This window comes from Felis catus, chromosome B4 (genome assembly GCF_018350175.1).
Source record: "Felis catus isolate Fca126 chromosome B4, F.catus_Fca126_mat1.0, whole genome shotgun sequence".
NCBI lineage: Eukaryota > Metazoa > Chordata > Mammalia > Carnivora > Felidae > Felis > Felis catus.
In genome coordinates, this window is record NC_058374.1 from 62,637,444 (window position 1) to 62,661,760 (window position 24,317).

At 40.6% G+C, this 24,317-nt stretch overlaps 1 protein-coding gene across 4 annotated transcripts in view; it reads right to left on the minus strand.

Annotated features, from left to right (window-relative positions):
• TMTC1 (transmembrane O-mannosyltransferase targeting cadherins 1) overlaps positions 1-24,317 on the minus strand; it is a 278,157-nt gene that overhangs the window by 96,611 nt on the left and 157,229 nt on the right. For all 4 annotated transcript variants that reach the window (XM_045061612.1, XM_045061614.1, XM_023256892.2 and 1 more), the window contains one exon: positions 5,792-5,913. In XM_045061612.1, the coding sequence (XP_044917547.1) occupies positions 5,792-5,913 (122 nt within the window). The remainder of the gene's footprint in view (positions 1-5,791; positions 5,914-24,317) is intronic.

Here is a 24,317-nt window from a genome sequence, read left to right on the forward strand (position 1 = left end):
GTCAGTTAAGCATCCGACTTCGGCTCAGGTCATGATCTCCCGGTCCGTGAGTTTGAGCCCCGCGTCAGGCTCTGTGCTGACAGGTCAGAGCCTGGTGACTGTTTCAGATTTTGTGCCTCCCTCTCTCTGACCCTCCCCACTTCATGCTCTGTCTCTCTCTGTCTCAAAAATAAACGTGAAAAAAAAATTTTTAAATCTTAAGCAGAAAACAAAAATTCATACTCTCCACAAGATTATTCTCAATCACAAAACATTTGAACTTGGGAGCTGAAAGAGACCTTCAAGATCGCATAGCCTAGTAGTTACTGGAGTTTTAGGTTTCCCAAACCTGTAAAATTTCTAAGAAAGGGGAGTTGGGTGCAACCCTTGCTGCTCTTACCATCTTGTCAGAGGAGAATATTTTAATGCCAAAAATATAAGAAAGATAGGATTCTATAATTTAAAACCTGCATGGATTTAACTTTATGAAACATTCATTACATTGTCTTTTTCTCTCTCCTCACCCCCCAATTTGGCCACAGACCAGAGAAAACTCTGTCACAGAGATCTAAGCAACACTTGGGGACCACTGAGCAAGGCCAACCCTCTGGTTTTACTGGTAGGAAAATGGGCTACCCAGGGCTGCCAGGTAGTAGGGGACAGATGGGGCTGTGCTGATTCCCAGTTCAGTCTTCTTCCTACTGGATTTGCCAAAGTAAGCTTGGGTTGATATCAAATGACGGCTCTGCTGATTTTAATATTTGGCAAAACTTTGATTTAGTCTCAAGTAATCATCATTCTCCTCCAGGAAGTTTGAAGAAGCCTATGCACATATGGCTTATCAGAAGGGGTTCCCAATATCGGATAACGGAAATAGTACGACTTCCCGGGTATGGTTCCTCATTTTGCATTCTGAGAAAGGAATACTGCAGTATTGCTTTAATAGCTACCTGTGTAAAATTAAAAATTCTATTTCAAATTGACAGGTATGATTGGAAGGTATTTCTCAAAATCCAAAATGATTGGGAGTCATTATTTTTCCAATTGTCTGTGTCGGATGTGTCCAGAAGCTTAGGGATTATACAACAGAAATGGCATATTTCTAAGAGTAGGGTAATTTTTTATTTTCCTTTCTTTCTTTCTTTCTTTCTTTCTTTCTTTCTTTCTTTCTTTCTTTCTTTTTTTAATTTTTTCAATTTTTTTTAAATTTATTTTTTGAGACAGAGAGAGACAGAGCAGGAGCAGGGGAGGGGCAGAGAGAGGGGGAGACACAGAATCCGAAGTGGGCTCCAGGCTCTGAGCTGTCCGCACAGAGCCCGACATGGGGCTTGAACTCACGGAGTGTGAGATCATGACCTAAGCTGAGGTCGGACGCTCAACCGATTGAGCCACCCAGGCGCCCCTATTTTTCTTTCTTTTTTCCAACACATGTTATCTAACTTCTCTTTCTGTGGTCTCAATTCTCATTTTTTTAAATAATGTATTTTATATTATTTATTTCATTTCATTTTATAAAATAGAGAGAGAGAGGGAGAGGGAGAGAAAAATTTAAACAGGCTCCATGCCCAGTGCGGAACCAACACAGGTCTTGATCTCACAACCATGAGATCATAAACTGAGCCAAAATTAAGAGTCAGATTCTTAACCAACTGAGCCACTCAGGTGCCCCTCAATTATTCTTGATCAATGCTATCCACAATATTGTTTCTACCTTCACTTATTCCCATCCATTTCTTCTCTCCACTCATTCATGTTTTCTTAAAGTAGCTTAGAAATTTGCTCTTTGGTGCTAAAGTGAATAAATCACCCTTAATCTGGCATGTAAATGGATATCTGATCACTTCCTGTGACTTCATTTGAGACCTCTCAACAACTATTTCTGCTTCATTGATTCAAAGAAATTTTAGTCCTTTGAAGCATTCTAATGTGGTTTTTATAAAATACGAAAAAGTAGCCATAAAATTATATCCCTCTCTGGAGATAAGAATAAGAGATCAAAAGTTCTGTTAGAAAAATGATTTAAGCACCAAACTCTCCTGCCTGTTCAAAAAGGAAATCCACAAAATAGCCACATATCACCAGAAGAAAAGATTATTCCAGTTTCTTTTGGTGGTGAAACTCTGACCCTAAAGCCATGCAATGACAGATGGATAGCCTATTTCTGTCCCTTTTATCCATAGATTTCAAAGTGCAAGTGAGAGGAAGGTGATATTTTGGGTCTTTTCTAAGTTAGGTTGGAGGGAGGACAGAAGCCTGAAGATTCGAGTGGCTTGTTCATTGTTAGGCATAATGGCAGAGATAAAAGACCACTTGGTCTGACTCATTCTGGGCTGTCTTATAAAATAGCCTAATCAGCTCCTGGGATGGATGGGACTCACCCAGGCTTCAGTGAGGGTGTACATGACTTCTGTGGTTTCATGGATGGGCTCTAAGGCCAGGATTTAGCTCCAAATAATTTGAAATAAACACTTAATGAGTAGAAAGTTCAACTTCCTCAGAAGAATTACCAATTCAGCTTTTTACTTTATTGTCCTATTGGCTTGCTAAAGTTTTTGGGACAACACAGATTTCTGCATAAAGATGACTGTGTGTATTATCAAATTGCCACTGAGGACACTGTGCATATGCTTTCTTCAAAGACCCTGGAGACTTAATGCTGTGGAAATTGGCTGTTTCTTGTCAAGGACAATAATGCAAGGAAAGTCATGCAGAGAAGACTCCTGTGTGTATAAAAGGCTTGGGAAATGTTCTTCACCATTGCCAAAGCCAATGTGTAAGCATAATACATGCAACAGGCAACATCCAGTGTTCTGGCACTTTCCCAGGGATGCCTGAAGCATGTGCAAAATTTTCTGTGGCCCCAAGGCAACTTTCAGCAGCTCTAATGACTACATCACAGCCAGTTTATAATACTGACAGTTTTGTATGAAAATGGGGGACTTTCTCTGGAAAAGATTTTACCCAGCAGAGACCAGCGGCCCCATCTCAGTGGAGAATAGTAAATAGTTGGGCAAAGACCTGCTGAAACCCTTGGAAAATGATGACTTAATGTCAATACTGCAATGCATAGATGCAGGCACTTGGGGAGAAAAGACAAAGACAGTCATCTTTTAAATGAAGACCAGCTTATCGACACTGATTTTGGAGGACCCAGCACCAGGTATGCAAAATGCAGCAAAATCCAGGTTGTTTCTGAGAGGCGGGCACTTGTTCTTGGAAATACTGAGGTCTTCTTCATATTCAGAACTTTCATTTTAATCCAAATTAGCTTAGTCCTAGCTGGAAAAGGGCAGGGATACTACTTTATTTTAAAGAAAAGAAGTGAAGTCAGAGTAAGGTCTATTGAAGATATGGCAACCCAAGAAAAGCCAGAGCAGGCATGATTCTGCAGGCGTTAGGGAGATATGCCTACCTTGGTGAGAGGAACCCCTTATTTAAGTAGGACACCCCACAAACGGTTGATAACAATACTATGGGCTTCCATAATGTTTATAAGAAAGATCTCTTCCAGAAAAATGACATTTTAACTTTTCGTTTAAAATTCCTGCCCTTGGGGCACCTGGCTCAGTCGGTTAAGTGTCCGACTCTTGGTTTCAGCTCAGGTCATGATCTCCTGGTTTGTGAGATCAAGCCCGCATCCAGCTCTGCGCTGATGGTGCAGAGCCTGTTCGGGATTCTCTATCTCTCTCTGCTCCTCCCCTGCTAGTGTGCTCTCTCTCTCTGCCTCTCTCTCTCTCTCTCAAAATAAATAAACATTTAAAAAAATAAAATAAGAAAATAAATAAAACTCTTGTACTTTATTCCCTCAGAAATTGTTCTCTCATCTCTAGATTAGACAAGTTTACTGCACATGCAATTCTTTGTCACCCAGACTCACAGATTCCTGAGGATTTATAACACAGGACTCTTAAAAGTACAAGTCCTAATTACCAAATGGAGTTGAGCTGAAAGTACATTACTGTGTTCAGAATTTCTCCTTCTTTTCACTTAGAAAGAATACTGAGATGTTACTAGCAGAGAAGCAATATAGTTCAGAGGTGAGAGGATCCCTGACTTCAGTGGGGAGCTATGAACCACTACACAAACAGTGTGAATTCACTGACAAAGTAGAAGATGTTTAGCACAGTGACTGACACAAAATAGACGTTCAATAGAAGTTTTGATACAATTCATGTTAATTACTGCTTATCCGAAGTTAAACCCTTTGAGGGCAGAAACTGAAATTTAGTTATTTTTGTAGCCTCAGATTCCAGTACAGCCTGCAAATGTGTTCCGTGAATGCCTGTTAAGTGAAGAATGAACACAGATTCCACTTGGAATCCTCAGGACTACAGAGAAAAGCTGACTGAAGCCTGTTTCAGCTGGTCTAAGCAAAAACATATAGAACAGATACCGATGTCCCCTTTGCCCTTCACATCCCCTATTACTGGCATGGCTTTATAAGCCTGTTATCTTAAAGCAACATAGAATACAAAGAATTTGTTGTATTTTTGTTCTAACGAACAGTATTTTTCAAGAAATCATTTCCTTCCCAAATTGTATTAAAGACACATAAAGAAAATTAAGGACTGCCCTCTCTCCTTGACCAAGTCAAAACAAGAAGTTGCAAAGACTTTGAGAAACTGTTAGGCACTTGGTTTGGGAGTAATCAAACGTTATGAAATTAATTTCTAATTATACATATTTTTAAACTTCTAACTCAATGTCAATTAATGAAACTAAATTTTATTGATATTTAAATTATTTTTGAAATAAAATGTAAAGTTAATTAAAATCCCTAATTCAATACCAATAAATAAAATAATGATTTCCTTATAAAATTTTGGTTTAGGATACTGCCTTTTATAAAAGTTCATTCTTATATGACATTCACGATACTACTTAATTTTAGGAAGTTTATTAAAATCCCTATTTTAAAAATGAGACAGGGTGCCTGGGTGGCTCAGTCAGCTGAGCGTGGGACTCTAGATTTTGGCTCAGGCTGTGATCTCAAGGCCCTGTATATGGCTCCATATACAGGAGCCTGCCTGGGATGCTCTCTCCTACTCTGCCCCTCTCCTGGGCTCTCTCTCTCTCTCTCTCTCTCTCTCTAAAAAACAAATAAAGACATAAAAATAAAAATGAGAAAGCGTGGGTTCAAAAAAGCTTCATATCTTGCTCAACGTTACACAATGGATAAATGGCAGAACCATTTAGGGGACATTTCCAGACATCTGAAAAGAGATGTGGCCTTGAAACACTGACATTTGAATAAGACAAGAGAACAGACAAGCTGCAGCACAGTTCAAACATTCAGAGATAAGTGGCATTATGTAATCACACATGGCTGAATACCCTTTATAATTTTTAACCATTTTTTTCTCAAGGACAAGTTTTCTTGAGATTGTTCCTATTTTTAAAATAAAAGAACAAAGAGAGAGAGAAAGAAGGAAAAAGATAGAAGTTAATTACAATCAAGCTACTTAACATAGTTAATAACTTTATGCAAATCAAATATTTCTAGAAAATTACTACAATTACATTTAATGAAACATAGATATTGTGGTAAGTGCTGCTAAAATCCTGAATATACTCAATACTTCATATTACCCAGCCAGCTTCCAACTGGAGGTAAGACATTGTAAACTAGGGTGTACACGTGCGAACTTGATCTCCTCCAAACTTCTCTGGCTGCTGTTAAAGCTGAGCTAATAAACACCTCCGCTCCACAAGGACCTAATTGTTACATGCGCAAAGGACCGTCCCTCTGGAACTATCCGTGTTGGAGACAGAGGGCAGGTCTCGCAAAGAGGAAATCACGAGCAATAATTACCTAGGCATGTAAAGGACTCTCTCGGCCACCACAAAACCCACCCTGAAGAAGAGATTGCTGGCTGGAATGAACGGGAAAACCAGGAACAACAAGCCCACTAAAACTTCCTTGTGCTCCAGTCTCTGAAACACACAACAGTGAAGGACAAATTAATTTTTAAAAAATTTCAGTCCAGTCTGCATTTAACCATCTCTTTCATTCTCAAGTTCTCATTGAAGGCATGAATACATTAGACAATGTAAACCTTTTGATCAGTGTGCTGAATTCGTCAGAGAAAGCCCTCGGGCTAAAACCTCTGGCACGTCGCACGTTTGCCACCCAGAAACATCGGATAATTGCACAACATGATCAGTGACCATCACTCCTTGTTCTGTGCCTGCCCTACAGCAACCCTACTTCTTGGTTCTGGACCCTTTCAGAATTTCTGTCCCCCCCCCCCCCCCCCCAGGCAACCGGTTTCCAGAGAGTAAAGCAGCTTGATAGAATCCAGCTCACTAGGACATTACTGTCTTCTCAGAAATAGAATGCATTAAAAAAAAAAAAAAAAAAAAAAACACAAAACCTAAACACAGAGCTCACCAGGAGCTTAACATAAATGAAATTAAATGCAAATATGGTAAAATTCAGGGAACCAATGAGAGATCATTAGAGCTGAGGAATTTTTAACTCAATTTAGCCAATATTTATTCCATGAAATTTTTTGGTATCAAAAATCATTACAGTAATTCATTATATTGACAAAGCACCTTTCTCTAATATTATATATATTTATTGTGTATATTAACTTGTAAAGACTTTCCTGTCACTTCTAGTTAACAGAAAAAAAAATATGTGTTACTAATAATTTGTTGTAATGGACACTGTAAAAATTAGTTTGTATTCCATGAATAAATGGTATGGACACATTTGAAGGAGGTCTATTTAAAACAAAACTTAATATATGGATGAAATTATATTTTCTTTTTTAAAAAGCTTAAGAAAACCAAATAGAACTCTGCATACTATAGTCACAAACATTTCACAGTCTATTATTTTAATAACTGTAAAATACTAAATAAAAGAGTTTTAAAAATATAAATAAAACCGCCTAGCAGAAACTACCAATGCTTTAAGTGTACAAAGATTTTTAACATCTTGAGAGATCTGTCACCTGGATTTTATTAAGAACTTTGTTTTGCTGACTATAACATATAGAGTAGTAAAATTTTAGAGAGCAATTCCATACGAATAAATGTGATCTGGACGATTTCTCTTAAATAATTAACAGTTCTATAAGTTCTAATATCATTTTTTAACCTAGCGGAACCATCTTCTTTAGAATTAAAAGATGAAAGGAAAAAAAAGGCTCTCGTAACAAGCCTTCAACTGAAACAGATGCAACAGGATGTTATATTTTCTCGGAACATCTAAAATCGAGGGAAAAAATAGGTGAGGAAAGTAGCAAGTTCATTATATTTAAAAGCTGCAACCTATTTTTTTAGTTTAGATTACACGTTGAGTTTACAAAGTACATTTCGTCTCAAGAACTTAAAGTTTACATAATTTAAAAAAGAACCAACATAAGAATCCTGTGACATCAAAAGCACGTATTTCTTGCTAAAATTGAAAATGAATACCAGAGAATGAGTGTCTTGTCCAGTGCCCTTCATGAACTCCCCGCAAATTACTGAGTACAGAACTGGTGTTCTATTTTTATAGATGCACTTTTATTTTTTAGCTATAGTTGAATACTTCTTTCAAACCTGTCAAAAGCTGAAATATTTTTTGACAAAAGAATTCACATATTGTCCCACAGAAATTTCCAGAGAATTTCGTATGCTCTATTTATTAATCCTATAGAATTATGAAGAAAAGAGTATAAACAGAACTCCAACCAGGCCATCATCCATGTCCCTGGATAGTGTTACATGCAATGAGCCACCTCCCTGGCCCTCTTCAAGGTTATCAGAGAACAGTCCCCATTGGGGACTTGAGGGAGGCATCACTTCCACACCCCCAGTATCACACCTTCTTGCCTGAGCAAAGGCTGCCCTCCTCACTGTGGTGGGCATGCTTGTGTCCCTTACTCACAGAATTCCCAGGGCTTCAGGAGCACTGAGGTTGGGAGGAGGCAGGTGTCAGGAGACGGCAGACACCCAACTCTTATTCCCCCCCAACTCTTCCCCCAGCCCTGCAGGGGGGCAGGACCACCTTCCCCACCACACCCTCCCACCCCCTGCAGAGCTCTGGACTCCTGGGCACAGGGAGATGAGAGGGGAGAGCGGAAGAGTCCCTAGCCTCCTCTGAAAGACTGACTTGCACACTGAAAACCCACAACCCCATGTATTCGTTGTTCCCCCACCAGGCTCTTCAGGCCCCAAGTGCATCTTTATTTCCTTCATGGCCATCATCCCAGCTGTAATTACACATTTATCTCCGTGTTTACTGTCTTTAATGTCTGTCTTCCCCAGCAGACTGTGAGCCATGAGGGCAGGGAGCTGGTCGGCTGTGTTCACTGGTGCACGACCTGTGCTTAGCTCAGTGCCTGGCACTTAATGGGTGCTTAGAAATATTTGCTGAATAAATCAGCGAATGGATAAACATACTGGACAAGAGAGAAACTGGATGCGAGAAGGGGAGAGGGTAGACAGAGCATCTTGATGAGGTGATGATCTGAATTTAAAAAAGGAATGCATGTTTATGAGGCAGACAAATGTGGTTGTGGTTGAGATGGGAGGGCAGGTCACAGCTGGGCACACTCCAGGGAGAAGATGTAGCATGTACAAAACAAGGAAAAGACTAGACATGTTGGTGGGTGACAGAAAGACAAGCAAGTAAGTCCATGTCCAGGAGTTGATGTCTAGATTCAAGTTGTGGCCCTGCCACCAACACACCATGAGTCACCCTGAGCAGGTCTGTCAGCCCTTTCACCCCGAGACTGTAAAATGAGGCACGTGAGGCTTATGGCTCAGTGGGCTGGATCATCCGGAATATTCCTTAGTGAACGGAACCCCACATCATCGGAGGTGTGAGTTGTGAGCTCAGAGGCCACGGCTCCATACTGCTGGTAGGGGGGGCTGGTCCTACAGGGGGCTTTTCTGTTTTCAAAACATTCAATTGAAGACAGCACCCAACCTCAATAAAGTTTTATTATTTTATTTTGTCTTGAGAAAAATAATATTCACGAAAAACTCTTTATTCTCAAATTAAATTGACCATAATGCCCTTTGTCTTTAAGCCTCTTCTGCATTCAGACAAAAGAGAGAGAAAATATTCAGAAATGTATTTCTTTAAATTGCAAGTCAATCAACCAAGCAGAAAGTTGTAAAGTTGGGGGAAAATGTCATGGACGTGGCTGAATTTCCTAGAATGAAAAAGACTGGGAGGGAATCCAATTTTGTATCTTGTGGATTACAGATGTGACAAAATTGGCTAAATAATTTAAAGCTTGTTTTAGCCTAATAGATTCAGATGAAACTCAAACAAAATATGAGGGGTGGGGGAGAGAAATTCTGTGGCACTTTCCAAAGTACACAAAGTGCATTCCACTTCTAAAATAGAGGCAAATGGAAATTTACTTATTCAAATTACAGTAGGGCATGAAAAGACAGGATTAAAAGGGCTAATAATATGGCCATTGATAATACACATTATTTGTCCAATTAACCGTCCAACTTCAGAGAAATTTATTTCTTTTTTTTTAAATTAAAAAAATTTTTTTTTAACATTTATTTATTTTTGAGACAGAGAGAGACAGAGCATGAACAAGGGAGGGGCAGAGAGAGAGGGAGACACAGAATCTGAAACAGGCTCCAGGCTCTGAGCTGTCAGCACAGAGCCCAACGCAGGGCTCGAACTCATGGACTGTGAGATCATGACCTGAGCCGAAGTCAGACACTTAACTGACCAAGCCACCCAGGGGCCCCAGAAATTTATTTCTTTGAGCTTTAATTTGATGATCAGTAAAACAACAGAAAGCATATTGATACCCATGGCATCTGGAGGAAGAATGTGTGATAGATTCAGTATGACAGACGTTAGCTTTGATTCTTTTCTGCCTTGGGACAATGTGGAGAAGCATGCCCCTGAGCTGCACAGAGATGACGACCTTGCAACACCTCTCTTAGGGTGCTCAGAGAATTGACTGACTGCCATCTGCACAGCCACATATCTGACCAAGCAGCTAAGGCAAGAGCAGCTAAGGACCGTAATTGACCTCAGAGGAAATGTCGCTCTAGAATCCAAGTGTAGCCTAGCCTGGCATCTTCTTGTTCATCTCTTCCCCTTCTCACTCTCAGTTCAGTTCTCAAAGCATATGTCACAGATAAGGACACAAACACACCTGTATACTGTGGCCACAGCACCCAGCAGGGTGTGGGTGAGCGTTCAGGAGAAGACCCCTTTGTGCCCCATTCAAAACAGACATCTACTGCAGGCTGTCCCCTTCCAGGGAGGCAGAGAACGGGCCTCATTATGGTAATTTTTTTTTAAAAGATTTTTCAAGTTTAATTTTTTATTTTGTTAATGTTAATTTTGAGAGAGAGAGAGAGCACATGCATGCATGCAAGGAGGGGAGTGGCAGAAGAGAGGGAGAAGGAGAATCCCAAGCAGCTTCTGCGCTGTTAGCATAGAGCCCCAATGGGGCTGGAACTCACGAACTGCGGGATCATGACCTGAGCCGAGAGCAAGAGTCAGACACTTGACTGAGCCACCGAGGCGCCCCCATTTTTTTAAGTAATCTCTACACCCAACGTGGGGCTCAAACTTAAAACCCCAAAATCAAGAGTCGCATCCTCTACCAACTGAAGCAGCCAGGTGCCCCCTCATTATAGTAATTATCATCATCATCATCATTATATTTTCTCCCACCTCTACAGTTTACAGAAAAATGCTACAGTGCCTTTAGGGTGAGAGCGTGTTCTCCTAGTTCTACGTGTAGCACAGTTATATTTCAGTCCTAAAGATGTATTTGGCAGCTCTGAGCTCTAGCTGTCTGCATCGAATTTATCAATCTTCAGGGAAGCTGATGACAGTCAAGCTCCCCTCTTCGGCCCCAGGAGTAAGGCATTTGCCAAGCTGACAACCGAGATGGCTGAATACTTATGATGCCCTCCTTTTTCCTTCTGCTTATGGGTCTACTTCTTCCATTAACTATGAATTCCTTGACGACGGTCACCATCTCATTTAAATCTGTTACCTAGATACCTGGCACACACATAACTGGCATTCAACAAGTATATATTGTGATAGTAAAGATCAGCGATGAAAGCTGGATACACATTGCCAGGGTTCTTGAGCACACCGACGGCCATTTTGGGGACTGCCCACTAAGGAAATCTTTTACTTTTGGTAACCCTCTGAAACACAGTTTTTGCAACATTAATTTGGGGTGAAAAGTCCTCAGACTTTGAGCATCCAAGAGCATCTTGTAAGGGTCTGGCAGTACTGACCAACAGTACTGAGGTGTTTTAATCAAAATACACGCACACCTTGGGGTGCTGGATGACTTAGTCGATTAAGTGTTGGACTTCGGCTCAGGTCATGATCTCATGGTTCGTGGGTTCAAACCCCGTGTCGGGCTCTGTGCTGACAGCTCAGAGTCTGAAGAAGCCTGTCTCGGATTCTGTGTCTCCCTCTCTCTCTGCCCTCCCCTGCTCGCGTTCTGTCTCTCTCTCTCAAATATAAATAAACATTAAAAAAATATATATGCACACCTTCTGCACTGCTCTGATTCCGTTCACTGCTACTTATTACTACTCTGTCTTGCCTGGTCATATGACTTGTGTGCTCCAGAAAAGTAACATCTTTCACTTTACGGACATTCAATTTTAATTTTTAAAATACTTTAACTTATTAAAATATCCAATAATATTACTATCACTGTCATTGTGAAAGTTTCTTTTAATTGAAGAAGACAAGTTATTTAATCCATTAGAGTCCCCTATTGTTTCATGTGACCGTGTAGTACTGCCTCATATCTTGTGAGGGGCTTGTCCTAAATTCCCGGTTACGGAGCTGGGCACTGACTTAGGCTCATTATCTGGCCAAGTGACTTCCTAACTGCAACCCTAGAGCAACCAATCCGAATTTGTTCAAGTTTAATGTTTATTTTTAGTTTTGAGAGAGAGAGTACAAGTGAGGGAAGGGTGGAGAGAGAAGGAGACAGAGGTTCCGAAGCAGGTTCCAGGCTCCGCACTGACATCAGAGAGCGCGATGCGGGGCTGGAAGCCACCAACTGTGAGATCATGACCTGAGCTGAAGTCAGACGCTTAACTGACTGAGCCACTACTCAGGAGCCCCCAAATTTGTACAAGTTTAAATAATGATTTAACCTTATAACAACTCTGTGGAGGTTTCACTATCCCTGTTGTAAACCGTTATATATATGTCTTAGACCTTTGGTCCCTTCACTAATAGCTATAACCATAATCAGCACAAACGCCAGAGTTCCTACATGATTTCTGTGAGAAATATTTCTCAAGGTTGCACACAACTTCAGATCTTCCTGAAAAACTTGTGAACCTGGGCTCCCCCTGTGCGGCTTTTGTACATTGTAACAATTCTTTTGTGGCCCAACACTTCTGCTGTCCACAGGAAATGGATTGGTGAGTCTCCACTTGAGCAAATCGGAGGCTTGGGTTTATTTAAAACATCAGGGACTTTAAATCTACAAAAGCCCTTAGACACTCTCAAGGATGGTGATAATACAGACTGCATCAAATGAATATAGAACTGGTCCCAAAACACTAACCCAGAAGCCACAAAGGATGATTTCGAGACCAGAATGGGAAGTGTCAAGTGAGAAGAAGAAAGACAGAGCTTGGCTGTTTGGGGCAAGAGGATTCTGTCTGAGCTCTGCACAATCGTACCTTGAACTTATTCTGCCTGAGTCGTCCTCGAGTCTACCTGATGTCCAGTCTTGTCGGTGTTTGCCTTTGAGTTTTACAGCCCCTCCCTCCTCCACCTCTGTCTGGCAGTGGCTCAGTTCACCCATCTTCAGGCATAGCTCCTGCCTGGGGTTCCTCTCCGTGGTTACAGTTCTCACCCCTTTGCTTCCTGGCGGCAGTCTTCTCTTTTGCCTCTTTAGGCCATCTAGTAGGTGTCACTTTGCGTGTTGGTCCGTTTATCACTACAAACGGACCCTTTGTAAACTCTTCAATCAGCCCGTTAGCCGTGCCATGTACTTCCTGCCGGGATATTGACTGACAGATCGGCTCAGAGTGGAGGCTGCAGGGATGGAAGCAGAGCTGTGGATGCCAAAGAAGGATCAGAACTCTCGCTTTTGTGAGCTGACGGGAGCCACCTCCAGCCCACTCTTGACTTGGTCCCATCCGTACATTGTTATATTTCCATTACGTTCCAGCCTGTGGCTAAACCACTGACATTATGGAAGATTTTAAATGTTGTGTAAAAACAGGAAAGACAAATACCAACCCAAGAGAGTTTTTTATCTGGCAAATGGGATTGAGACCAAACTCTCAATAGCTGAAGAGGAACTTTTGAATTTTTACTGCTATCGCGATATCCAATACAACAGACCGCTTGTTATACCTCAGATGAGACCTAGAATCTAAACTCCGTAAGAACAATGCAGGAGGCAAGAGGAATCTTGGGGCGGTCTTAAAGGTAGAGAGAGTAAGGAATATTGAAAGCTGATTCTCAGAGCTTCAGTCACAGTGGCCAAATCCCTAGGATTATATCTTCAACTGGGACCCTGAGTTAGATCTAAAGACCACAATGCTGCACTGTGAGAGGTTGAAGGACAGTCCTCCCATGACTTGAACACCCCTCACACCTCACATGTAGGCATGGAAAACACCACTTGTGATGTTTCTCTCCTACTCTGAGATCAACGGGGTAAGCTGAGCTGGGACAGAAAATGGCGTAGATTCAGGATCTCAACGGCACAGCTGCCAACCCACACTCTCGCTGGCTCGAGCTGGGGATGTCATTTCCTCACTTCCATGTGCTCTAAAATGTACTCATAAATGCACAGGGAGAAAAATTGTTAAAGGGGAAATGAATGAAGAAATTATACCCCCTCAGAGACAAAAGCAGATCTGTACACTCCGTGTCTTCTCTGAGCCAATTTAAACACTGAGTCTCCCCACGCCAAGCTTTCCTTCACTAAGAAGCTCTGCCAGATGCACTAATGACCAGAGCCGAAGGCAGATTAAAATCAGAGCATTCATAAACGGACACTTTCGATTTCTGGTCTTTGGTTCTGAACTTCGTTTTTCTGCGCCGTTTTTGGTCTGATTTGTTTTTAATCAACAGTCCGAACCTCCTTGCCAACACTAGTTCCTGAGATTGAAATTCCTTATCTCACAAGAGCACACAAGCACGTTTCAAAGTTAAATCAGGTGGAAGGGTGAAACTCTCAGATTACCTTACTCTAATTGAGGATAAACTAATTTATAACATTATTGGGAAATGGACGGTACGTTCTGCATACATGTGTTTTAAATGTTTAAAGGAAAGTAAAAGCAAAAATCTTTTCAAAGGCACTTTAGAAGAGTCACGATCGGTAAATATCGGTCTAGTGCAAAAAACTGCCATCTACTTCATCACGCATTACTAAGGAGTTAAAAAGGAATTAAGTAAATTAGAAAATGTTGTTCAGGAAAGCTTTCCCTGATTAGAACGAAAATTTACAAGAATTTTTGGAGACATGGGAGAAGTCACAGAAAGGAACTTTCTTCATCTCTATCTGTGGTTCTGAACAGAAATGGAAAAGGCACTAGAAAGCCACAGTAGAGGGATGAAAGGTCACACCGAGAAATGATGGTCTGTGTGCTATCATCCATGGGGAGACATGTGGCGGCGGCATGAGAAGGCACCTGGTAAGTTGCAAATGGTAGAGGACATGGGGAAAACAAGTACCTCTCAAGCACAAACCATATGCCAGACCTTTGGCTGAAATTTCCCCACTGAAATTGCATGCTCATATTGAACACAGGTAATTAACCCCAGTTTTATAGATAAGGAAATTGAGGCGCAGAGGCCTTAAGACAGATCTAAGGTGATACAATTAGTGAGAAACAAGGTTTCAAACTGAGGTCTGGGTCACTCTAAAGCCTGTTCTCTCCCAGAGTCCAACTGGTTTTTGGAATCCAAAGTGTGTGTTGGGGGTGTGGGGGGATTTTAGCCCTTCACTGTCTTCTGGTTTTGTAGCAGAAATACACTGACAGCAGATGAGACCCTGCAATTTGGAGGTGACCAAGTAAGGCACTGCTAGGGTAGTCTAAAAAATCATACCCCGAGGCCTGCGACAGAAGGCACCACTGATTCACTTTGCCAGATCAATGCAGATGCCAGTGTTCTACAATCTCCAGGAATGCAGCAGGATGTGTGGACAGAATACGTGTTCCCTGTCAAGTCTTAGGCTTGAATGAATGGTTTCAAGTGGTCCATCTACTCGTTCTGCCAGCCAGCCTCTGGAAGAAAGGACATACCCATGTCTACCGGCTGCAACAGAATAAGACATAATTTATTTGACTGATCTTGGTTACTGAATTATAAGTCAAATTTATATTTGAGAAGTCTCGAGGGGGAAATAATGGTTTATTTTGACATAAGACATCAAATAATGTAATGAAACTGCCCTCTTTAGTAAGGAAAATAAGAGAACATCCATATTCTAGTGACCACAGAGGCACAATGAATTAACTAAGTGGGCAGCTAAGTGGGACAAGCCTTCTAAATTTTAAATCTATACATGCTCTGTAACTTGTTACTGCTCTAAGCTTCCATTTTTAATATTCAACCATTTATCTGTGAACTGTTTATGCATAAGTCTTCCAGGAATATAACAACGTGATAACCACTTACTCTTATATATTATAGTTATATAATATATACTTATATTATGTTATAAGAGTAAGTGGTTATCACATTATTTATATTTATATATATATAAATAAAAATCAGGATTTGGAAAATCAACAGTGGTGTTGCTCTGAGGGGTGTGTGTTTATATGTGTTGAGATTGAAGCTCGCTGAGGAGGAAGGAGAAGGGGGAGAGGAACCTGAATCGCCATCAGACACCCCTGCCCAGAGGAGGGTCAGTGATGCACTGGACAAGATACCTGTGCAAAGCAAAGACAGAAATATCAACAGAAGCTCAGTCTTGTGCCTGGAGCCTGCCCAGACAAAGTGGGGAAGAGAGAGAGAGTATGATGCCTGGAGGCCCTGGTCTCCTGTCATGTTCTCTATGTCCAGCTCTGGCTGGCAAAATGGAGATGACACAAGTAACTCCCCAGAATCCTGGGCAACTCCATAGGGTGACCCGATTTGGGAGGGAAACAGGAACAATGAAACCTCCCCTCAGTGAGGATTCGGTTAGGAACCAGGATGGATTTAGCCAAGCAAGTAAAGTCAGGAGTGAATTTCACCTGTTTCAATTCACGTTGATGAATTCACTTGTGTGAGCAAACAGAAACACAGAATCAATTAGAAGCGTTTTCATAAATTGCTTTGTTCTGGGGCTGCTGGGTGGTTTGTCAGTGAGTCATCCGACTCTTGATTTCGGCTCAGGTCATGTTCCCAGGGTCACAGGATCGAGCCCCACATTAGTCTCCAAGATGAGCATGAAGCCTGCTTGAGATTCTCTCTCTCCCTCTCCTTCTCCCTCTCTCTCCCTCTCTCTCTCCCTCTCTCTCTCTCTCTCTCTCTCTCTCTCTCTCTCTCTCTCCCCCCCTGCCCCTCCCCCACACATGTGCTCTCTCTCCCTCTCTCTAAAATTAAACAAATAAATAGTTCCTAGGCAAGTACATATGCTGGGCCGAACTGGGCAGAAGTAGTTTTCTACCTATAGCTACTGCTCAAATACTTCTGTTAAGGAGATGTTCCTCTGCCAAAATCTTCCAAAGCAGGATGCCATAGACTTATTTTTTAGTTAAGAAAAAGACAAGGTGTTTTACTTTTTCACACAGTGAGTCACGCTCACTAAAAAGTATGATTCACCTACTCACTTGGGAATGTCACAGAGGAGACAGACCTTCCCTCTGCAATCTAAAATAAATAAGAGGAAACCACAAAAATCCCACAGTTTCACACCATAAAGATCCAAATATTTTAGAGCAGCATTTCTTAAAATAACTCACCATACTTTATCAAACAAATTACAGAGAAATATTCGGCTTGCTTCAAGTTTATAAAATATGGAGTAATAAGAAATTTAGAAGGCTTCTCTCTTAGCAGATAAAAACAACAAGAAAGTAAGATTTACTTGTATAATTGAGTTCTTAGAGGAACTACTATTAAGAAGTGGATTTGAATCTGCTTATCCATCAAGGTAGTCATCCCCAAATCAAAATATCTTCTATAAGCAAAATATGTGGTGGTATCTGACTGGATAAGACCCACTTCCTGCTTCTGAAACATTTAGTGATAAAAGCTGGATGGATCATTTTGTTTCATCAGAAGTCATTGAAAAGCTTTTTCCAAGCAACCGGCATGATTAAATAATGCTCTTCCCTCATCCCTAACTATGCATTCAAACAGCCGACCTACCACAGCTTAAAAGGACAAATTTAATAGACTAATAAAAGCAATGAAGGATAGAAACAAAGCCTGTGTTTTAAAATAGTTTTAAATACAGACGGACCCTGACTTCGGATGGTTCCACTTACCATTCTAGACTTTACGATAATGTGAAAGTGATAGGCATTCAGTAGAAACCGTTCCTTGAATTTTGCATCTGGATCAGTTCCTGGGCTACCAATACACGGTATTGGTAATACATAATAGACGGTATGGTCTTCTCTGTGATACTGAGCACAGAGCTACAGCTCCTGGTCAGCCACAAAGGTAAGCCACTGATCCACTGACAACCATTCTGCACCCACACAACCATCCTTTCACTTTCAGTATAGTACTCAATACGTCACAGGAGATATTCAATGCTTCATTATAAAATAGGCTTTGAGTTAGGTGATTTTGCCCAACTGTAGGCTATGTTCTGTGTTCTGAGCCTGCTTAAGGTGGGTGAGGCTATGCTGTGATGTCCAATGGGTTAGGTGTGTTAGATATATTTCGACCTATATTTTCAACTTGTAACAGGTTTATCGGGATGCAACTCTATTTATTGTAAGTTGAGGAAGATGTGTACTTGTAATTCCAAGTTCAGAAATTCAGACGCCTATTATTATTGTTTCATTAGGACTGCTTTCCACCAAACAGCAACAACAACATAAATCTCCGAAGTATATATGGGAGAAGCAGTTTAATATATCTATATGAGGCTTAACAAAAAAATTAAAGAATTTGACCACATAATCACTAATTAGGAGCCATTTTTTCTCCTTGGTTAATTCTTACAAGGTAATAGGAAAAATGTTTTAGACAAAAAACACAAAGAATACAAGTTTCCCTCCAACAAGCCCTGGCCTGGAATTATTCCCAGGTGAAAACACCATCATTGTGAGGACCTAAATGTGTAATAGGCAAAAAACTAGAGTTCACTGCCAAAGCCACCCAAATCAAAAGAGACTGTGGTACGCTGTAGTGGATAGAATTTTCAAGGCAATGCCAGAGAGCCTGACATTAATAAATGTTCTTCCTAATTAATCACTTTTTAATACCAAATGCCAGAGTCCCGAGTCACAAACTGATGAAGCCAATTTGGCCATTTCAAGTTGCCAAGTCCTTTTGTAAATACTGGTGGCCTCTGGTGATTAGACCCGGACAGGATACAAAAATGAATGCAAGTTTTAGGGAAAATTCTGCCAAAAGTGCAACCATTTATTAGGAAACAGTCACACACACTGGCTTGTCATAGAGCTCAAGGAAGTCCTTTGTCCGCCAGCTCTCCTACAAGGACCACCCATGAAAGGAACTATATTCTGAGGCAAGAACTACTCAGGGAAGACACACAGCACTGTCAGGTGGCTTCTTGTAAATCAACCCCTAAGCAGGTAAAGACAGAATTTTTCGCTTTCTCCAGATACAAGAAAAACCACATGTGGAGAGATATATGTGGTGTCACTTTGGTCTTACCTTTGAAACTGCCACTTAACATACCAACGAATAGAGGTGATACTTGCTTCCCCAAACTGTAAAATTTTATGGATAGCCTTGTAGTGTCTCTCATCCCTCACCAGTCACAGTCACTGTTGTATCAAATGCCCACATACGCATTTCAAATTACAGCCTCAATACAGTGAAAGCCAAGATTCCACCGATCCCTTATTTCACGTGCCGTTGACTGGTTGTAAACCCTAACTCTCAAAGAAATGGTTTCAAAGAAATTCTTTTTTCAGGTGGTATTGACTCCTAAAGGGATAATAAACAGGAAAACTATTTTGATGATGCTATGGTGGTGGTGGCTATTGTTTTTGAAAGTACAAATAAGGCAAAAATAAAAAAAATGTTCAAACACTGCTCACAAATGGACTCTTAAAAGTTCACTCATCCACCTATCCTTAAATATTTAAGTCAACACTTCCCAAAGAATATTACAAGAACACTGACACTTGAAGTCCCTAATAAGGCTAGCAAATTCAAACAAATTTGGGAAATGCCATTCACTGTACCCCACATTTGGAAACTCAAAAGGCTTAGAGCACAGTCTAGGCTTTGTGAAGTCCTCCAGCAGAGAACTATGTTTAACTTTTTAAAACCTAGTGCTTCTGAAATGCAGAATCTTTATTTAGAGTAACCTTACTTAATGACCTGGACGATGCTATTTTGAAAAATGGTGGTATAAACCGATCATGCAGCATGGAGTTAAAAGGAAAGTTTTTGCCTTTGGAGTTTTTATAAGCAGTACCAAAAACTATCTCGCTTTCTGCAAACAGAAATTTTTCCCTGAAGCTCAGCTGTGGCCTTTATGCTACAGTCAAGACACATTTTTTTGCTACTCATTTTTGGTAGATGTAGAATAGCCGACTGCCATTTTCTGAGTAGAAATTTATTAAGTCATCCACCTGGCTCTAACCAGGATAAGTCTTGAGAGCAGAAAGGTTTGCCGGCAGCTCAGAGGCATGTTTAGATCATATCTGTATTTAGAAGAATAATTCTCTCAGAGGTGGGGGGATGGAATGGGAATAAAGAAAACTGAGTTCTTCAAGCAGCTACTGGGTTTTACTCTATCTTTATTCTCCAAATTCAGCATATTGTTTGGAACCAGGGAGTAGTCAGTAAGTTAAATATCTAATATTCTGTCTCGCTGTTTTCCTCTAGGCTTTTCCTCTGTGAATGCACCTTCCTGCATCTACATATTCCCTACACATTTGTTCTGCTTATCTCTAAATGCTTTGTTGGCTTTTGAGACCAGTTTCCATTTCTATCTCATAGCTACATACATGGCTGCTCACTGTGAGTCGTCATGCAACTCACCCCCTGACCTCCTCCTCTGAGAGACACAGAAAGTGCAGGAACATCAGGGCTACTATTGGACACTTCCCCCAATTCATTTGCCTTGTCAAAGTATCCTTGAAAACTTTCCCATCCTCAACAATGGTGCTCTTGGTTAAACATGGTCACTGATTATTCAATCATTCAACAAATATACACTGTTGCCGCCTCTTTTAGAATCTCTTTGGGCATCGTGCTTATAAGCAGTAGCTTCAAGAATTCAGCAATTACTTCTATCTCCTGGTTATTTTTCAGGCACTATTCTAGGTTCTTTGGAATGCGTCAGTTGGCAAAACAGACCAAAAAAAAAAAAAAAAAAAAAATCCCTGCCCTTCCAGAGAGGGAAAAAAAAAAGAGAGCAAGAGAGCCTGATAAAGGGTGTGTGCAATATGTGGTGGGCAAGAAGTGGGTTGCGATTCTAAACGTGGTGGTGAGGGCATTCCTCATTGAGAAGCTGGCAACCAAGCAAAGGCTTGCAAGAGTTAAAGGAGTCCATAAAACTCACTTCATAGCAAAAGAGTTCGGGAAGGAACAAGAGAGATGATGAGGTGGGGCCAGAGCACACAGAACCTTTAGAGCCGTTATAAAGGTTATGATTTTTACTTTGAGAGCAATAAGGAGCCACTGAAAGATTTTAAGCATAAGAGGGACAGGCTCTGATTCACATTTTTAAAGAATCATCTGGTCACTCACTGTGTTGAGAAAGTCTGGACCAGCGGCACAAGGGTAGAAGTAGGGAAGACCAGTGAAGCAGTTCTGGCAATAACCCAGGTGACAGATGGTGGTGGTTTGGACCAGGATGGCAGCAGTGAGGGTGGAGAGAAGTGGTCAACTTCCAGATGTATTGTGAAAATATGGTTGCCAGTATTTATTGACAGATTGGATCTGATACTGGAGAGACAGACACACAGAAGAAACGAGGAAACCTCAAGAATTTTGGCTTGGGCAACTAGTAGAATGCACTGAGATGGCAAACATTGTTAGGGAAGCAATGAATAGGCAAGTTCAGGAGTTAAATTCTGGAATGTTGACTTTGAGACATCCGTGTGGAAATGCACTTGTATAGATAGCACTTCCTTCCTGAACGACAACAGGTACCATGTACATTACTTCATTTATGTTTATTAGATTCAAAAAGAAGATTGAAGACCTTACCACCAACATTTTAATGTACAACAACATAAATATATAAACATTTAAGCTCATATTACAAATATGCTTGCTTTCTGGTATTCTGTGCTGCCTCTTTAGGCAAAGCATATGTTAAAATAAGTATTCCTAGGTTTGTGGGAAGGGAAGGGGTTACTCTCCCCAGGCTGTGTTTGTCACCACTTTATAAGCTTTATTGGCATTGTACTGATAGTGAACCACCTAAAGAATGTGAGTAATGGGCATTGAGGAGGGCATCTGTTGGGATGAGCACTGGGTGTTGTATGGAAACCAATTGGACAATAAAATTTCATATTAAAAAAAAAAGAATGTGGCAATCAATCACTTCAGTCTCCTTTGTATTTTCCAATACAATGGCAAATTCCAACGGACCTTCTGTTCACAGGGACTTGTAGCTCCTTTTATCTCTGAGAGTCCTAATTACACATTTCATGGTTTTTTTTACAAAACGATGCTCCTTTAAATAGAAATTTCATGTCCTGAATGGAAATAGAAAGGACAGAATGACTCTAGGAGTTATAAAACTGTCTTTTGACCTTGGTAAAAGTTTCAAACAATCAGAAGCATTGCAAGGCTTAGTAGAAACAAGTTGCTTTCATGAGAGTATGAATCATTAAGAGAAATTAACATGTTAAAAAAGTGTTAAGATTATAGGGGTGCCTGGTTGGCTTAGTCAGTAGAGCATGCAACCCAGTCTCAGGCTTGTGAGTTTGAGCCCCACGTTGGGTGTAGAGCCTACTTAAAAATTTTTTTTAATTAAAAAAAATTTTGAAGTGTTAAGATTATCACTCAAAAGGTGTCAATTATTCTGAGTAAAAGCCTATAATAACATCAACTATGAGATCTTGCCAAGAATCATAAAGCATACATTCAAGAAAAAGAACTACAGCTGTTACTGATGCTTGAAAACTCCTTTTTCCATTATGCAACTATCTAACGCTTCCATTAATAAATCCAGTGACTCTTCCAACTGAGGTATAAACATCAAAAGGGTAGGTAAGCCATTTTCTTATTAAAGAGTGTGGCTTGTGAAAACATAATTGCCTGGTGAAGGCAAAGAATAAAACAAATTATTTAATGATGTGGAAAAACTCCTGCCAGGCCTAGATCAAAAGCCAAGCAGAGCACCCCAGGTACATTACATAGAACATGAGAAAGAAGGATTCGTATAAGGTTCCAATCCTGTACAAGGAGAACGACTTCACACGTGACTTATTAATAATGGACAGAAAGGAATGCCTGGGGAAGACTTTGCTCAAGGGCCTCTGATTTTTAAGTAGCCACTGAATAAAAAGGTGCATTTCTAGTGTCTATTTTGCTCCAATGGTCACCACCGAATGGAATGGAGAAATCCAGCAATGACAGGAAAAGGTTTGAAGAACAGCAACAATAAAAGAAAATGATTTCTTTCTTATATCCTGTCTATTTTGCTAAACTCTCAAAAACCTTTAAGGACATCCACACTATCTCTATAGTTTGGACGTTTAGATGATAACTCCAATATTCACTTACAAATAGGTCAGTGATATTTGCCACTATTTTCTTCCCTTAATAAACATTCATTTATTATTATTATTATTATTATTATTATTATTATTTTTACTAAGAGTTGTTTTATGTTAGGATTCTGCCCTTCTGTTACATTTCAACATACCTACTTACAAATTCCAAAATATGCTGAAGCATTAAAAACTAGTATGTTACTATCATTAGCTCTTAGGTCAAGAATTTAATCTCTGTTACATAGGATGGGGGATAAAACGAGGTTTGGTGGGTGGGGGGGGTGGGGGTGGTGGGAGATTAATCTTCAGTAGCATTACAAGTATTTTTTTTATCATGAAAAGCATGACTGTATATTGAAATATACATAATTAAAAAGTCAGTCCAGCTGGATTATGTTTATTTGGTTTTTGGTTTTAGTTTTTATGATTATTCTTACAAATAAAGATGAGAGACCTAATTGTGCTTCTGACTTTAATCTGTGACAATTTCATGATGGTGGTGGTGACGATGACGATGACGACGACAAGGACTACAAGGACAGCTGAGAGGTATTCTGGGTTTCCCATGTGCCCGCCACTGTGCTGAATATCTTATGTGGCGTGCCCCAGTTAACTACACAATGACCCTACACCATAATGTAGGAACATGGCTGGATAAGGTGAGCCCACCCAGTTGGTCAGTGGAGAGCCTGGCCTTAGATTCAGGTGAGTGCTGCTAATCACTCTACTCCAGACTTCCTCCTCCCAGTCTCAGAAACCCTTGATCTAGAACTCAGAGCAGCTTTCTCCCATGTGCATACCTGGGCTGCCTCCAATATGAAAGGGATTGGCTCCCATTTGAGGATGACAGTCATGAATTGCAAGTAGACTACCAAACAGAAGTTAAGAGATGGAACAGAAGTCAGAATTTGTATCACATACAGCAAAGTGATGACATAAAAGGATGTGGAAAGGGGCGCCTGGGTGGCTCAGTCCGTTGAGCGTCTGACTTTGGCTCAGGTCATGATTTCGCAGTTCGTGAGTTTGAGGCCCGTGTCGGGCTCTGTGCTGACAACTCAGAGCCTGGAGAACACTTCAGATTCTGTGTCCACCTCTCTCTCTGTTCCTCCCCTACTCACACTCTGCCTCTCTCTCTCTCTCTCTCTCTCTCTCTCTCTCTCTCTCAAAAATAAAGATTAAAAAAAAAAAAGGATGTGGAAAAAGGCAGCTGCAATGGATCTTTCAGTATTTCCATCTTACAGTGAGGTGCAAATCTAACTTTTCTAATTTCCAACACTACATCTGATGAAGCAGGAAGCTTATGTTCACATTTTAATCAGAAAAATGATATAAACAAAAATTTCAGCTTTGGAGTATGGCCTAAGGGGCCAAAGTTGACTATAGCCACTGACCTGAAAAACTATGCCACTAAGGAGTAAGATGCTATCACCATGGGTAAAACAGTGGCAGGTGGAAAAGCCAGCTGAGAGCAGTGACAAAAAGCTGGATCGACTGATCTGGTCAAATGTGAGATAGAG